This window comes from Oryx dammah, unplaced genomic scaffold (assembly GCF_014754425.2).
Source record: "Oryx dammah isolate SB20612 unplaced genomic scaffold, SCBI_Odam_1.1 HiC_scaffold_21, whole genome shotgun sequence".
Taxonomy (NCBI): Eukaryota; Metazoa; Chordata; class Mammalia; order Artiodactyla; family Bovidae; genus Oryx; species Oryx dammah.
The window spans coordinates 25,001,791-25,019,577 of NW_024070205.1; the positions used below are offsets into that span (position 1 = coordinate 25,001,791).

General features: G+C 37.6%; 1 protein-coding gene across 2 annotated transcripts in view; it reads right to left on the reverse strand.

The window, feature by feature from the left end:
- The window catches only part of RABGAP1L (RAB GTPase activating protein 1 like), a 722,977-nt gene that overhangs the window by 261,843 nt on the left and 443,347 nt on the right, over positions 1-17,787 (reverse strand). For both annotated transcript variants that reach the window (XM_040263944.1, XM_040263947.1), the window contains exon 15: positions 17,140-17,214. In XM_040263944.1, the coding sequence (XP_040119878.1) occupies positions 17,140-17,214 (75 nt within the window). The remainder of the gene's footprint in view (positions 1-17,139; positions 17,215-17,787) is intronic.

A 17,787-nucleotide genomic window follows, 5' to 3' on the forward strand; every position in this document is an offset into this window, starting at 1 on the left:
TACAGTCCACAGTACTTCTCTTACTACCACATTCTAAGCCTCTTTGTCTTCTCTCAGATCTCTACTAAAATGGCTATACAAAAAAGCTGCAAGTAAGATAACTGTAACCAGCCCTGGAGAAATTAATTCACTTAATCTCTCCCTCTTTCTGAGTGATGGTTAGTTGAATATTTTACCATGTGCTATCTCATCTTATTTCTTTGAATGTGGTACAACCATTAAAGCAAATGTTTAAATGCCCTTCAGCATTCATATATGCAATCTCTGAACATATGAGATCATGCGCTGTTCTAGGCCCTGGATACAGAGGTGAAAGTAGGGTGTTGTCCCAAAGGACAAGGAAATAGACAAGTCAACTTGAGTTTGATATAGACACAGAAGTTCTGGAGTAGGGGAGGCTGGATATGTGGAAAGAGGAGTTAGATGCCACTATAGTTACAGTACAAACAGAGGGATGGCTGAGTATTAGCTAGATCAGAATAAACTATTCACAAAGATGACAAGAGACGTAAATTTCTGCTGTGTTTTTAGGTATGGAGCTTAAGGTCATTCATATTCATTCATTCCATACTCCTTCTCTCTTCCTCTATCCCTGAAAGCATCTCTGTCTTTTATCTCTTGGCCCCCTTTCCCCTCTGTCTCCTCCACCTTCCCCATTTAACTGTCCCTCTCACACATACATATCAACTTTGAACTTGATCCCTAAAAAGAAATCCCCAATAACCTTTATTAAAAAAAATACATCTATATTTGTTGGCAGGTGGGTAGCCTTGGAGTTAGTATCCTTCAGGTCTAGCTTCAGCAATACAGTCAAGGTTTTGATTTTCAGTTAGTTCATGGGTCACATGAAAGTCATAGACTAAATCTATAAAATACCATTCAGCTGGGGTAGAATCAATACTGACTATCTGTGAAGACTAAGGTCAGATATAATAAGCTCTCATGGGATCTCAGATACTGCCTTATCATGAAACTGACTAAAAATGAATCCCTGTGAAAACAGAAAAGGCTTGCTAACAAAAAGAGTAAGAAAGTAATGGGAAATATGTATAATCCTTTGGAAAGTGGAAATTCAACCTTCTCTTTATAGTTTAAAGATGAAATGGGATCTGTTTAGTATGTTCAATTAAAGCTTCCCTTGGTATTTCTCTCTCTTCAATTAATATATTCATTATTAAAGCAGAAAATAGGGTAACACACTCAAAATTTAGTAAAAATCTCAAAGATGTAAAAACTGAGAATACCTAATAATGTATAAAATATAGCTAAACAACAAATACTCAGGGACATTTACACCACAGAGAAAAAAGGAAGTTCACACATAGACTTATAGTGGTATTTTGCTTTTGAAGGATAAGACAATACATGTTTATGAAATATATGTCAGTAAAATCTAAACAACAGGGAGTGAAGGCTGAGACTAGATTTGATGATATTGTAAAACATAAGATACATGATAAAAATATATTTTGGAAATAATAAACAATAATCACTTGTGGCCACTAGTGGCTTCATGATGGCAGGAAAAACAACAATAAATTAAAGTTTTGTCAATATAAATATAATATTAAAAATTCTAATAAGAAGTTGGGAGATAGGAACCTAGCATTAGCAATGGCTGGATTTTACCAAAACTCATCAAATATAGAAAATATAAATAAACTGGAGTTGAGAAGCACTGTATAACACATCATTACATGTCATTTCCATCAAACAAAACAGACACAAACAGAGTCAAGAGTCTAAGTAACAGTAGAATATGGCAAAATAATTATTAATTAATTTTCGGTATTTACAACTTTTGTTTTTAATGTTATATAATGTAAGTTTATATCATTTAATTTTTCCCAGTTTGAGATGTAATTGATGTACAAGAGCATGTACGTTTAAGATGCACAAAATGATGGGTTTTTGTGACTTATATATTACTACATATATAAAAATGTATATATAATTATATCCATATCACCCCACATGGGTATTATTTTTGTTTTTTTACTGTGAGAATTTTTGAGTTTTTTTGTGGTGAGCAATTTTCAAATATATAATATTGTTAACTATATTTACCATGCTGTACATTACATCCCGTGAACTTATTAATCTAGTAACTGGAAGTTTATACCCTTTCACCATACTCATCCATTTATTCCATCCCCCACACCTGGCAACTACCTACCTACTCTGTTTTTGTAACTTCTCTTTTTTTAAGAAAAAGTTTCTGCATGTAAGTGACAGCACACATGTCGTTCTCTGACTGACTTATTTCACTTAGCATAAAGCCCTCAAGATTCATCCATACTGTCACAACAAAAGGATTTCCTTTACTCTATGTGTATACCATAGTCTCTCTTGTCTACCCATCACTCAGTAGACATTTCAGTTCAGTTCAGTCACTCAGTCGTGTCCGACTCTTTGCGACCTCACGAATCGCAGCACGCTGGGCCTCCCTGTCCATCACCAACTCCCGGAGTTCACTCAGACTCACATCCATTGAGTCAGTGATGCCACCCAGCCTCTGTCTCTATGTCTTCATTACTGTAACTAATGCTGCAATGAATGTGGTGTGAAGGTATCTTTATGAGTTTGTTTCTTCGTTTCCTTTGGATAAATACTCAGAAGTATAATCACTGGATCATGTTAGTTCTATTTTTTACTTTGTGAGGAACCTCCCTTCTGTTTTCCACAGGGCCTGAACCAGTTCCCATTCTCACCCACAGGGCACAAGGGAAACCTTTTCTCCATATTCTCACCAACACTTATTAATTCTTGTGTTTCTGATGATAGCTAGCACTGTGGTTTGATTTGCACTTCATTAATGATTAACGTAAAGAGTCTGCCTGCAATGTGGGAGACCTGGGTTTAACCCCTGGGTTGGGAAGATCCCCTGGAGAAGGAAATGGCAATCCATTCTAGCATTCTTGCCTGGAAAAATCCCATGGACAGAGGAGCCTGGTAGGCTACAGTCCATGGGGTTGCAAAGAGTCAGACACAACTGAGCAATTTTCGCGTACACAGACACAATGATTAATGATGTTGAGCACCTTTTCATGTACAGGATGGCCACCTGTATGTCCACAGGAAAAGTTTTCAACCTATCACCAATGAGTATGATGTCAGCTGTTGGCATATCGTATGCAGCCTTCATTATGTTTAGGTACATGTCTTCTATATCCATTATGTTGAGAGATCTTCTCATGAACGGATGCTGAATTTTGGCAAATGCTTTTCTGCACCTATTGAAATAATCGTATGATTTTTATCTTTCAGTCTACTAATGTGACACATAACTTTTATGATTTCCACTTGTTGACCCATCCTTGCATCAGTTCAGTTCGGTTCAGTCGCTCAGTCATATCCGACTCTTTGTGACCCGATGGACTGCAGCACACCAGGCCTGCCTGGCCATCACTAACTTCCAGAGTTTACTCAAACTCATGTCCATTCAGTTGGTGATGCCATCCAACATCTCATCCTCTGTCATCCCCTTCTCTGGCCCTCAGTCTTTGCCAGCATCAGGGTCTTTTCAAATGAGTCAGTTATTTGCATCAGGTGGCCAAATTACTGGAGCTTCAGCTTCAGCATCAGTCCTTCCAATGAATATTCAGGACTCATTTCCTTTAGGATGGGCTGGTTGGATCTCCTTGCAGTCCAAGGGACTCTCAAGAGTCTTCTCCAACACTACAGTTCAAAAGCATCAGTTCTTCAACACTCAGCTTTCTTTATAGTCCAACTCTCACATCCATACATGACTACTGGAAAAACCAAGGCTTTGACTAGATGGACCTTTGTTGGCAAAGTAATGTCTCTGCTTTTTAATATGCTGTCTAGGTTGGTCATAGATTTCCTTTCAAGGAGCAAGTGTCTTTTAATTTCATGGCTGCAATCACCATCTGCAGTGATTTTGGAACCCAAAAAAATAAAGTCTGTCATTGTTTCCATTGTTTCCCCATCGATTTGCCATGAAGTCATAGGACCAGATGCCATGATTTTCATTTTCTGAATGCTGAGCTTTAAGCCAACTGTTTCACTCTCCTCTTTCACTTTCATCAAGGGGCTCTTTAGTTCTTCTTCACTTTCTGCCATAAGGGTGGTCACCTGCATATCTGAGGTTATTGATATTTCTCCCAGCAGTCTTGATTCCAGCTTGTGCTTCATCCAGCCCAGCGTTTCTCATGATGTATTCTGCAGATAAGTTAAATAAGCAGGGTGACAATACACAGCCTTGACATACTCCTTTCCCTATTCAGAACCAGTCTGTTTTTTCATGTCCAGTTCTAACTGTTGCTTCCTGACCTGCATACAGATTTCTCAAGACACAGGTCAGGTAGTCTGGTATTTCCACCTCTTTAAGAATTTTCCAGAGTTTGTTGTGATAGACATAGTTTAAGGCTTTCGCATAGTCAATAAAGCAGAAGTAGATGTTTTTCTGAAACTCTCTTGCTTTTTCCATGATCCCCATTTGAACATGGTATATAATCCTTTTAATGTTTTGTTCAATTCAGTTTGCTGGTATATTGTTGAGAACTTTTGAACTATAGGCTTATAGTTTTCTTGTAGTAACCTTCTCTGGTTTTGATATTAAAGTAAAGCTTGGCTTCTAAAATGAATTTGAGAGTTTTTTCTCCTCTTCAATTTTTGGGGAAGAGTTTGAGAAGGATTCATACTAATTCTTTAAATGTCTGGTTTTAATGTTTGGTAGTATGCAGCTAAAAACATCTGGACCTGGGGTTTTCTTTGTTGAGGAAGTTTTGATTCCTGATTCAGTCTCCTTACCTGCTGCTGATCTATTCAGACTTCCTATTTCTTGAGCCTTGTGTATTGCTAGAAATTTATTCATTTTTTTCTAGGCTATCCAATTTGTTGGTTTATTGTTTTTCAAAGTAGTCTCTTGTTATCCTTTATATTTCTGTAGTATCAGTTGTAATGTCCCCTCTTTTTTAATAATCTAATTTGTGTTCTCTTTGATTAATTTAGCTAAAGCTATGTAATTTTATTTATCTTTATCTCTTTTGAACATTTTTAGCTTTAAGTCTATTTTGTATGATATAAGCACAGCTACCTCTACTTTCTTTTGGTTACCATTTGTTTAAAATACTTTAATTCTACCCCTTCACTCTCAGTCTATGTGTATCCTTAAGGCTAAAGTGAGTCTCTTTGGGCAGCATATTATTGGATCCTGCCTTTTTTTTTTTTTTTTTTTTTCCAATCAGCCACTCCATGTGTTTTGGGACAATTTATCCATTTTCATTTAAATTAATACTGATAGATATGGATTCATTATTAATATTTTGTTAACTGTGTTTCTCTTTGTGAATTCTTTGACCCTTGCTTCTGCTCCTGCAGTCTTTCTTTGTGATTGCTGACTCTTTATAATAACATGCTTTGATTCTCTTTTGTGAATCTACTGTTGATTTTGCTTTATGGTTAATATGAGCCTTATATAAAATATCTTATCCTATTTTAAGTTGATAACAACTTAACTTTGATAGCGTATAGAAACTTCATACTTAATGTTTCTTCTCACTTCACACTTTAGTTATTGATGTCACAATTTACATCCTTTTTTAAAAATATGTGATAAAATTACTGTAGTTATGGTATTTGTTTTATACTTTTTAAAAAGAGCTGTAAGTGAATTATGCCCTACCAGTATACATGACAGAATCTGACTCTGACTACGTATTCAGCATTGTTGTTGCTCAGTCACTAAGTTATGTCGGACTCTCTGTGACCCCATGGACTGCAGCACACTGTACTTCCTTGTCCTTCACTATCTCCCGGAGTTTGCTCAAATTCATGTCCACTGAGTCAGTGATGCTATCTAACCATCTCATTCTCTCCCACCCTCTCCTCCTTTTGCCTTCAATCTTTCCCAGCATCAGGGTCTTTTCCAGTGAATCAGCTCTTTGCATCAGGTGGCCAAAGTATTGGAGCTTGAGCTTCAGCATCAGTCCTTTCCATGGCTATTCAGGGTATTTATCATTACAAGTGAATTTTATAATTAATGTTTTTATGATGTTAAATCAGCATCCCTTATTTAAGCTTGATGATGCCCTTTAATTTTTCCTAAAAGGCAGGACTAGTGATGCTGAACTCCCTCCGCTTTTGTTTGTTGGGGAACACATTTATCTCTATTTCATTTACAAAGTTCAGCTTTGCCAAGCCTAGTATTCTTGATTGATATTTTTTTCTTTCACTATGTTGAATATATCATCTCACACTTTCTTGGCCTCCAGAGTTTTTGCTGAGAGACTAAACAGACTTATAATAAATCTGGACAAACCTCTTCTTTGGGCTGCTGGCTGTGCACCATGGTCAAAATGGCCATTAGCTGAGCTTTGCAATCACCTCTGGATGGGCAAGGTCACAGACTATGTTCCTTGGCAGGGTGGCACCAGTGGTTAGACTGGCTGGGCTCTGTAGCTTGATGGTACTAAAAGCTGGGCTTTGAGGCTGCCCAGAGTGACCCTTCGGGCTACCTGGTTATACAGTGGAACAAGCTGTGCCCAACAGTTGGGCAAGGTTGATGACTTTGCTCTCTGTCTGATCAGAGCTGTAAGAAGCAATCGGCAGCTTGCTCTGTTTCTCTGGCCAAACTTCCTAGAAGATCAGGACTGGAACCTAAACCAGCAATTGTATGGGGCCTGTGAATTTGCTTCCCTGCCCGGCCAGAGCAGTAGAACAAGCTCTATGGCCAGTATAGCTCACTGACTGATGATCTACATCAAACAAACTGCCAACCAGTATCTCTGACCAGATGATGTCAACGGCTTGGCTCTACACATGGACAGAGCTATGGGCTGGGAAATCTCATTGAATGCCACTGAAAGCAGTAATGTGGGCTGCAAGGACCCTCTTCTCTGTCACTATCTGATCTCTTCTGGTCAAGCCCTGCCAATTCCCCTAATGATCTCTATTAGGTAGAGCAAATTAGCCCTCCTAGAAAGCATCTTGCAACACTGGGGGAGCTGGCTGTCCACCTTGGGTTCTCACTTTGGGATGTTGTAAGGATAAAGCTAGTGGTAAAGAACCTGCCTGCCAATTCAGGAGACACAAGGAACAGGTTTGATCCCTGGGTGTAGAAGATCCCCTCGAGGAGGGTATGGCAACCCACTCCAGGATTCTTGCATGGAGAATCTCACAGACAGAGGAGCCTAGCAGACTACAGTCTATAAGATCGCACAGAGTCAGACACAACTGAAGCAACTTAGCATGCATGCAAGGATAAAGGAGATGTACGTGAGGGACAACATAGGCATGCAGTAGGTGACCAAGGAAGGGTCTTTTCCTCCTTGAACACAGAAACTATGTCTTACACATCAACAACTATCATAGTGCTTTTATAGGTAGGTACACGAAAGAATTAAAATGAAATGGGTAAAACTTTATCCAGGTAAAACTACAAAAGTAAATTTCTTTTCTTTTTTTTTTTTATATGTATAATCTCATTTAACTCACTCATCAGTCTTACTCTGCAGGAGATATTTACTACTTCCATTGTAGAGGTAAGGTATAAAGGTATATAAAGCTAAAAGAGATTAAATCAATAGAAAGGAAATTACTACTAAAGTGCTTTCTACTGTTAAAAATGGTTTCCAAAAATATATGCTCTCACAAATGAAGTAGCAAAATATGTTTCTTTTCATATAAATGAGAGCACTTCTTATGTATCACTGGGAAGAATGATCCATGAGAAGAATGCCCCTTTTCTGTTCCTCACCCTTTTTATTACAAAAATAGTGACAGCCTACAGTATCCAGGCTCCCCTAGGAATTAAGGCACACAAGCTCAGAGTTAATGTCTGGGTTGGGGTTTATTATATAGTACAGCTGTGTCTTTGAAATTTTACTTTCTTTTAAGGCCGATCATATATGGCACTTGGAACATAAAGTCTCTGTTATTCACTTTAGCTGATGAAATCATTTCTAGCTTCGTCTTAATCCCAAAGCTCTTTGTGGCACGTAGTAATTTCTATGCCCCTACTAACTGCAGTATTCAGAGGACCTAGGTTCAAATACCAATCCTAGTTGTGACCTTGGGCATGCTACAGTACCTCCCCAGGTGTCAGATTCCTCTTCTGTAAAGCAGGGATCATGACAATCTACTTTGTTCTGAGGACTGAATGAGATAGATGTATAGCTCTTGGACCTTCCCTGATATATAAGTGACACATGAGAATTAACCACCATTATTGTGCACTCAGGCCCTTGCGAATGTAAAAACCTGCACATACCCTCAGGTATGCATATTTATATCCCATGATGAGCAAGAGGGGCTCCCCTTGTGGGTCAGCTGGTAAAGAATCCACCTGCAATTCGGGAGACCTAGATTCCATCCCTAGGTTGGGAAGATCCCCTGGAGAAGGGAATGGCTACCCACTCCAGTATTCTGGGCTGGAGAATTCCAAGGACTGTATAGTCCATGGGGTCACAAAAAGTTGGACACGGACTCAGCGACTTTCACTCTCACTCACTAAACTGCTGGGTACTGCTGTAACTTTGTATCCCCCAAAGCTCTTAGCACAGAGAGCTAAATAAATCCCAAGTATTTGATATTTATTTATGATAATTTTAATAAAACTCTGAATAAATCTGCCTTTATCAATGAAGGCATGTCACTCACACAGGGCAATCAGTTGGCAACTGTGAAGGTAAAAGCCAACAAAAATCTAGAAAAGGATCAGTGTGAAAGTCGAAGCAAGGGGCAGCCAAATGTAACTATATTAGTACTGGATTTCAATATTATAGTAAATGATAAATGTAAGAAACTTTTGTATTATCTGTATTTTGTATTGGCTATTTAGCTTATGAAAGTGAAGTTGCTCAGTCGTGTCCGACTCTTTGTGACCCCATGGACTGTAGCCTACCAGGCTTCTCAGTCCATGGGATTTTCCAGGCAAGAGTACTGGAGTGGGTTGCCATTTCCTTCTCCAGAGGATCTTCCCAACCCAGTGATCGAGCCTGGGTCTCCTGCATTGTAGGCAGACGCTTTACCCTCTGAGCCACCAGGGAAGCCATTTAGCTTATATTGCGATTCATTTTAAAAATCAGTCAAGATCTGAAAATCAATCTGGAGCTGCACTAGCAAACTTCACTTTACTGTAAGAGTGGGTTCCCCCACTAAGTAGCATCGGGGCATCCATCTATTTTTTGAAAAGCATTAAAATGACTCTTTAACTTACTGTTGTCGTTTAGTTGCTAAGTTGTGTCCGACTCTTTTGCCACCCCATGGGCTGTAGCCTGCTAAGCTCCTCTGTCCATAGGATTTTCCAGGCAAGAATACTGGAGTGGGTTGCCATTTCCTTCTCCAGGGAATCTTCCTGACCCAGGGATCAAACCTGCATCTCCTGCTTTGCATGCAGATCCTTTACTGCTAAGCCACCAGTGAAGCATTTACCTTATTACAATGATTTCAGTGAACTAGACAATCTACTATCATTGATATGCAATTGATTTGTCTAACTTACAATAAAAATAAATCATTAACAATATATTTTAAAATCAGATATTAGAAATTGGAGCACAGTGTGTCTCTAGTAGTGAATATCCATCTTTGCTGTGTACAGGAGCTTTGCCATGGAAACAATATTGCTTTACTAAGGAAATTATGAGATAAATATTAAAAGCTTATATCAAAACGTTTAAGATTTCAAAACGTCATCCACAGCTCTATGAAATACAAAACTAAATACCTGCCTCACGTGCACAATCTGAGAATCAAGCATGATGTAATCACTGTTTATTAACAAATGCTGATAATGATCTGCCATCTGTACTAACAGAGGTTATCACTGAATGGAGCCAGTCTTTAAGCTTCACTGCTTCTCTCTGAGTGCTCAGTCATGTCCAACTCTCTGTGACCTCATGGACTGTATAGCCCACCAGGCTCCTCTGTCCATGGAATTCTCCAGGCAAGAATACTGGAGTGGGTTGCCATTTCCTACTCAGAGGATCTTCCCAACCCAGGGATCGGACTCATGTCACTTGTGTCTCCTGCACTGGCAGGCGGATTCTTTACCACTGTGCCACCTAGGAATTCCTGCTTCTCTCTGCAATCAACCACAAAACAAACCACCCTAAGTACTTCAAAAGTCTTTAAGACTCACCTGAAGTAACATACATCAAGATTTTTTTGAAGTAAAATTATATGTTGAAAATCTTAAATAACTGTTTAGGATAAAACTAAGGTTTTATTTCACATTATGTGTTTTCATGTCTTTTGGTAGTCAATCTACCTTTTTTCCATGAAGTTAATGAATATTCCACTGGTTTTTTTGTTTTCTTCAACAAAGGTGAATGTTAGAGATTATTCTGACAATCATAAATTAATGAGTTTCCATTTTCTGTTTACAAGCTGAAAAGCAAAAACTTCTGAGTGTTTATTTTCCTTTTAAATCAAATACATACCAAATACATTTAAATTTAATGGCTATTTGTAAGTCTTAAAACATGCTGTTCCACCTGTTAGTTTGCTTTGTGTGCTCGATATAAGCTAGGGTCCAAAAGAAAACTGGCTGGGTAAATAATTATTAGTTTTAGAAAGAACAGCATTGTTACAGACATTCATTCATGACCCCATTAAACCTCACAAAAGTAAGTATAAGTTCCACATTTTAAATATTAGACTAGTGAAGTTCAAGGAAGTTAAGTGATTTGCCAATAACTATATAGCTATTGGAGAAGACAATGACACCCCACTCCAGTACTCTTGCCTGGAAAATCCCATGGATGGGGGAGCCTGGTGGGCTGCCGTCTATGGGGTTGCACAGAGTTGGACACGACTGAGTGCCTTTACTTTCACTTTTCACTTTCATGCATTGGAGAAGGTAATGGCAACCCACTCCAGTGTTCTTGCCTGGAGAATCCCAGGGACAGGGGGCCTGGTAGGCTGCCGTCTATGGGGTCGCACAGCTTCGGACATGACTGAAATGACTTAGCAGCAGCATACATCTATTACATAAAGTCTGGACTTAACCCCATGGCTATACTCTTTTTGTGCCAGATATAAAATAAAACTACACTTACAATGCATGGTATTCAACATTCATAGAAACCCAAGGAGGATGATAATATTATTTTCACTTTATATTATAGATGAAGAAACTGATTCTTCAATCTCAGGGAACTTCCCCAAGGTCATGTAACTTGAAAGGTATTAACCCGCAATTTAAATTCATAGCTGTGCTTTTTATAATCCTTTGAAGGAATGCGGCTTTGAAAGGACAAAGAAGTCTGAGAGAGCTAAATGGGAGGATCAAAAGAGGATTTTTTTTCTTAAGGCAAAATGCCTTGATTGTATTTACAGGACACAGGGAGAAGATGCTGAGGAATGACTCTTGAAGCACTGATGCAAAAATTAACAGAGAACAGGAAAAATCTCTTGGGTTTATAAGGAAAAGGTGATTTGGAAGTAAAGAAGGGCTTATTAAAAATAAACTCAAACTCTTATATCAAAGAATCACAATAAGATAATGGGATATATCTGTCTAGTATTCTACCTTCCTATCATCTGATGTCAAAAGCTCCTTTCTTATAGGAACACCACTTCATTTTTCAGGAAGAGTTGATCCAGATCATTACCAGCATAGAGGTGAACTTAAGACCTGGACCAGGCCTATCAGAACACTTGAACTTCCTGACCTCAATAGCCAACTCAAGAATGGCAGACCCCCAAGGGCAGGCCCACCAGAATCCTCCAGGGTTTTTGCTTGCTTGTTTGTTTTAAGTGCAGGAGCTATAGCAAAAGATAAACATGATGCCTTCTAAATGAAGCTGTAAAACTGAAAACATAGGAAGCGAGGCCAACTTGCAAACTGCCTACTTTGTTCCCTGCCTTTTTAAGTTAAGGCAATAAACTCTAAGCACAACAGAGATACAGAGATGCAGATTTCTGATGACAAAATATGAACTCTGGAATATCAAGCATATCAAAATCATCTCTGCTCTGTACTTCTCAGTTATGTGAGCCAATATATTTCCTTTTAACTTTAAACTCCTTTGAGTTCATGTTATGTCACATGTAGCAGAAAGATTCCTAAATAATATCATGGCACAAATAGTTTTACTTATATAAGCATATAAAGACACTAGGACGCCTCTGTTTTTTTACCTCGGACTTTGTAGAATCTTTATGTTTAGGAAATCTGAGAAGTAGCTCTGCTTCTTAAGTTTATTTGACCCAAAACTTGTTTTTTTTGGGGGGTGGGAACATTACAAGGTTTGTAATTTTAAAATCTTATATTATTTTTAAATGTAACACACAGAGAAAAATACATAAAAGTTAAGATTATACTTTATAGAATAAATGATTAAGAAATATAAACAGGTTAGGAGCTAGAATACTGTTTACTCCTGAAGATCCCTACGTGTCGCCTCCCAGTCATGACTCCCAGTTTCTCCTGGAAGGTCATGATCCTGACTTTAACTGTACTGACTTCATTGGTATTATCTGTACTTTCCATCTACATAGCATCCTAAGAAAACAGAGTTTACTTTTGTCATTATTGAATTATACTAAATGGAATCATACCAAATGATACCAATAATTTGCTTTCTTACTAAATTTCATGCTTGTATGATTCATTCACAATAGCCCATGTAGTATAGGAATTTCCCAGGTGGTGCTAATGGCAAAGAGTCTGTCTGCCAATGTAGGAGATGTAAGAGATGTGGGTTTGATCCCTGGGTTAGAAGATCCCCTGGAGGATGGCATAGCAACCCACTCTGGTATTCTTGCCTGGAGAATCCCATGGGAAGAGAAGCCTGGTGGGCTATGGCCCATGGGGTCACAAAGAGTAAGACATGACTGAAGTGACTTAGCGTGCATGCAGGCATGTAGTGCAAAACATTTCATTGCTGTATACTGTCCCACAATATGAATATACCACAATTTATCCATTTTGACATCTAATTACAATGGTAATATTAGACTATGAGACATTATAATAATGGGCATTTGAGTTGTGTGATCATTATAAACACTGATCCTGTAGTATAAACTGTAATTATGATCCTATTTTAATACATGATTCTAGTGTAAAAGTAGTGAAAGTGTTAATTACTCAGTTGTGTCCTACTCTTTGCAACCTCATGGACTGTGTCCCGCCAGGCTCCTCTGTCCATGGAATTCTCCAGGCAAGAATACTTGAGTGGGTAGCCATTTTCTTCTCCAGGGGATCTTCCCAATGCAGGGATCAAACCCAGGTCTCTCACAATGCAGGCAGATTCTTTACCAACTGAGCCACTAGTGTACAGGTTCTTAAATGTGACTAAAGTATATACTAAGAGTAGAATTGACTGGTATGCATATCTTTATCAGATAAAGCAAAACTGGTTTCCAAAGGAGTTGTACCTAGTTACAGTTTTTGAAAAAATGCAATACATTTAAACATTCTGGCTTATTCCAAAATAATTATTTTTGCAGTTGGAAAGCTTCCATACATATATATATATATATATATGGAATATATATATATACACACACATATATAATATATATATATATATATATACACATATATACACATATATTCCATATGGAATATATATATATATATACACACACACACACACACAGTGATTTAACCTTAAAAAAGAACATAATCTTCTGAAAGTCTAAAAAAGTATATGTTTGATTAAAAAAAACTTTAAAGCTGCTTGACAATAAATTTGTGAGAGAAATATATTGGTGTTAAAAATTACCCAAAATACTTTATATAGTATTTAGAATAAATGAATATACAAAAGGATATTATTTATTATGCTAATAATGCAATGATATTAGTGATAATTATTGCATATTTAACTTTAAAGGCAAACACTATAGTGATTACAAGCAATCTGTGCTGTAACAGCTTTTTTGAACCATAAATGATAAGTTTCTTATAATGCCATCAATGGATGTAACAGCATCTATGTGATAAACATTTAATTCTTCCAGTGCTTTACTGCAAGTTACAAAGAATATTATCAAAGCATCTGAAAATTTCCAAGCACCAGGAAAAGATATTTATTTCTTAAAACTATTCATACATGGAAAAATTTTAAAATTCTAAATTTTTGTTCTTAAACCTACTTTCATTTTTGGTCTTTCTTTCCTCTTAGGCAGTGAATGTGAAATATAAATGACCATGAGTGAGGAAGACAGCATCCCAGAAAGAAGCTGCTTCAGACAATGATTAATATGGAGCTGCCAAAGGATATCTGGCAGCAGAAAGAAGCCATTGCTTATGTAACTGATAAATAATTAGTCAGTAAGGCCCTAATAACATATCTCCCTGGAATCCGAGATAGTGTATTTGATGAATTGTTTAAGCTAGACTGTATTCTTCTACCTATTTAAACCATGGGGACAACATGAAATACAGAAAAGAAAAAATTATAGTTAGCTTCTCTTATTCAAATTGGTTAATGGATATATTGGTCTGTCAATGAAATATGCTGATTAATAGAATTATCACATATATTTTCAATAAAATTACATCTAATCTGTTTTTCACTAACATTGATTATCAGTTTATCTTTCCTCCAGGATTCTGAAGGCATTTCTATATTTCCAGTTATTTTTATAAGCAATGACAACAACTGTGTAGTTCTATTAAAGTAGAAAGTATAGAAACTAGACTACATTTCTATTCATCTTGTGACACACTTTAGAGGCAATTTGGTTGAATATGTTTACAAGAGCTGACTTTCCGTGACCCTTATAATAGAAGAGTAGATAATGTTTAAAAAAAAATATGGGTTATTTGAGTTTCTTAGCTATTTGAATCACTCTCTTTTTTTCAGGGAGAAAATGTGTCCAAGTAAACATGAACTTAGAGTTAACTAAACTTCTGTTAAGTCTCAGAACAGATTTCCTAAAGTGATATTCTTCTCATTGAGGTTTAACAGATATAATGTGTTTCACAGGGCTAAAATGCTAAACTGTGACATATTCAGAGATTACTTTGTAGAAGACAAAGCTTCACTATCTGTGGCCTGAACATCAGCTTCTCATCAGAGTGATCATGAAAGCTCCTTTTAGAAAAATGATGGTTTTGAACCTTGGTGAAAACACCCATCATGGCTTACAATCTCCAGTCCCTTGTGTAGGGAACTGACTATTCTAGATCTGCTAGGTGGCGTTAGTAATAGAACTAAGGGCCCAAGAATTTATGACTATAAAGTACTTATCACAGGAAATCTCAAGAATGTGGTCTGTGGAAATGACGAAAAAAGGACAGTAAAAGAATATCAAAAGACCACAAATAGATGACAATGCCACAGAGAAAGAAATTGAAATCAAAGTTAGAGTAAATAATCACAATAGGACAACAGTATTTTTTTCATTAAAGTCAAATGATCAGAATTAGGACCACGAATCTACTATAATTGTTCTTCATTTTCAGAATGCAAACCGTAGAAAAAAATCCTTATGTTTTAAACTTGGTCCTCTTTGCTGCATCTGACATTATACAATGCTGCTTCTCTGCTGAAAATCAAGAAACTCTTCAAAGATCCCTCTTCCTCATCAGCTCTATAATAATTGGCATTCCTGGGTTCTATTCTGTTTTTCTTCTTCTACTTATTTTTCTGAAATGATCTGATCCACTCTCATCATTTCAGCTTTGATTTCTCCCCAGAGTCAGTCTCCAGTATACAAGCTGGCTGCTGGACAGCTACTCAAATGGCCCTCAAATACCCTCCCTTTCCAAATTTAAAACTAAATTCATCATCAACTCCTAACCTTTTTCCTCCACTCAGTCTCAATGGACGTGTTTTCTACCTCAGCTCAAAATACCATAATTTACCCAGTTGCTTAAGCGATGAAACAAGACATGCTACTTTTGACCCTCCCTTTGTCAATCCATCCATGAAACCTACCAATTTTGCCTCCAGAAAAATGTTTCATTCTTTCTTTTTCTCTAAGTCTCAATATCTCTCATTTAGACTGATATTTCCTAACCGGTATCTCTGCTATTGCATGCTTCTTTTCAGTTCCATCCTCTACGTGGATATAAGAATTTATCTGAAATGAACATCTGATTGTCATTCCCTTGCTTCAAACTGATTGTGGCTCCTCATTAGGTACAGAACAAAGCCTCTATAAAGCCTACATTTCTTGATATTAAGAAGTCTTTATAATTTGTTCCCTGCCCCTGTGACCATTTTTATCTCACATCTCTTTCTCTCCATACACTTTCTACAGCAATGATATAGAAACTGTAATTTCACTGTTCCCTTTATATATTGTGCCCTTTGTTTTGCCATACATTTGCTCACATAGCAATCTCTATTCCTTCTCTTATCCATCTTGTCTCCCCGCCCCAGCCTCATTTATGTCTTGGCAAAGCTACCACCTCTTCTAGAAAGTCCTTTCTGAAAGCTCTCCTCTCTCCCCTTACTCTCTGCATTGCTTTCACCTAGCACACCGTAAGTCTTCCATAGTGACCATCACAAAAACAATGCAGATACAGAGAAAGAATTAAAATAATAGGTATGTGCCTACATTACCTGTGCCCCATTCCAGCCCATAAGGCCTTTGAGAACACAAACAATAAATTATTCATATTTGTGATCCCACATCTTAGCCCAGTACTGATAACTGATCCTCAATAAATGTTCTGTCAAATGAAGGTGACTAAGAGGAAAGAGAATGTACAAAAATAAATCACAAAAGAGGTAAAAGACTTCCTTGTCACATTCCTTCATGATACTCCTGGTCCTGCTCATATTTGGGCAGATACCTGGACTTTCTCAATCCTAGTGGAGAAGGAAATGGAAACCCACTCCAGTGTTCTTGCCTGGAGAATCCCAGGGACGGGGGAGCCTGGTGGGCTGCCGTCTATGGGGTTGCACAGAGTTGGACACGACTGAAGTGACTTAGCAGCAGTAGCAGCAGCAGTGGGTTCTAGTTAAAAATAACTCCAAACAGCCAATTTATTCCCTACCAGCCTGCAAAATTAATGCTATTGAGAAACTAACTGTCCTGTTCTTGACATCAGATCTCTTATTTTCTCACCAAAAGTACAGGCTTAAAAAGATATGCCATGTGTAATCTCCATCAGGTAAATAGAGACTAAGAAGGGAGGAAAAAAAAAAGCAGAAAATAAAATGAATTTGGCAGTCCATGCCATTTATTACATGGAAAATTACTTACATGCAGCAGCAATACAGCAGCAAGAAAAGACTGTCCTTGACAGTACCCAATGTCTTCATCATAGACAGAGTAGGCCTAGAAAAAGATGAAAGGAAAGAAATATCATAAACATTCACAGATTTTAACCTAAGTGCTAGTTCACATCAAGCTGCCACTTGTTCTTATCCCTGGCCTGTCCACCACAATTTCACTGATCCCTCATCTTGAATGTGCAAGCCATTAGCATAGTGGAATCCTTCAAAGAGGCTGCACATTTCCTAAAGCAATTCTAGATGGCCCATTATCCCCAGATTCATCTTTAGAATCTGGAATAAAAAGATGCTCAGAGCATCTAAATTAATTTTTAAAGATGCATTATGGTTTATGGTCAGGCAGACAACACTATGGGAGGCAAGTGCAAAAGGCAGAGGAGGGTAGAAGGGTTCTACAGTTGATGTGGGAATTCTAATGTACTATATGGGGGAACCCTGTAGTACAGATACCATAACCTAATAGACTCCCCCCTCAAATCACCCTCTCTAGCCTCTACATGTTCTCTGACTTTGAGGGACACTTACATATCTGTTGCATACTGTTTTTCTTTTCTCAAATAACCCTTTACAATATAAAAACCATTTATGGTTCCAGGGTAATACAAAGGTAGACAGT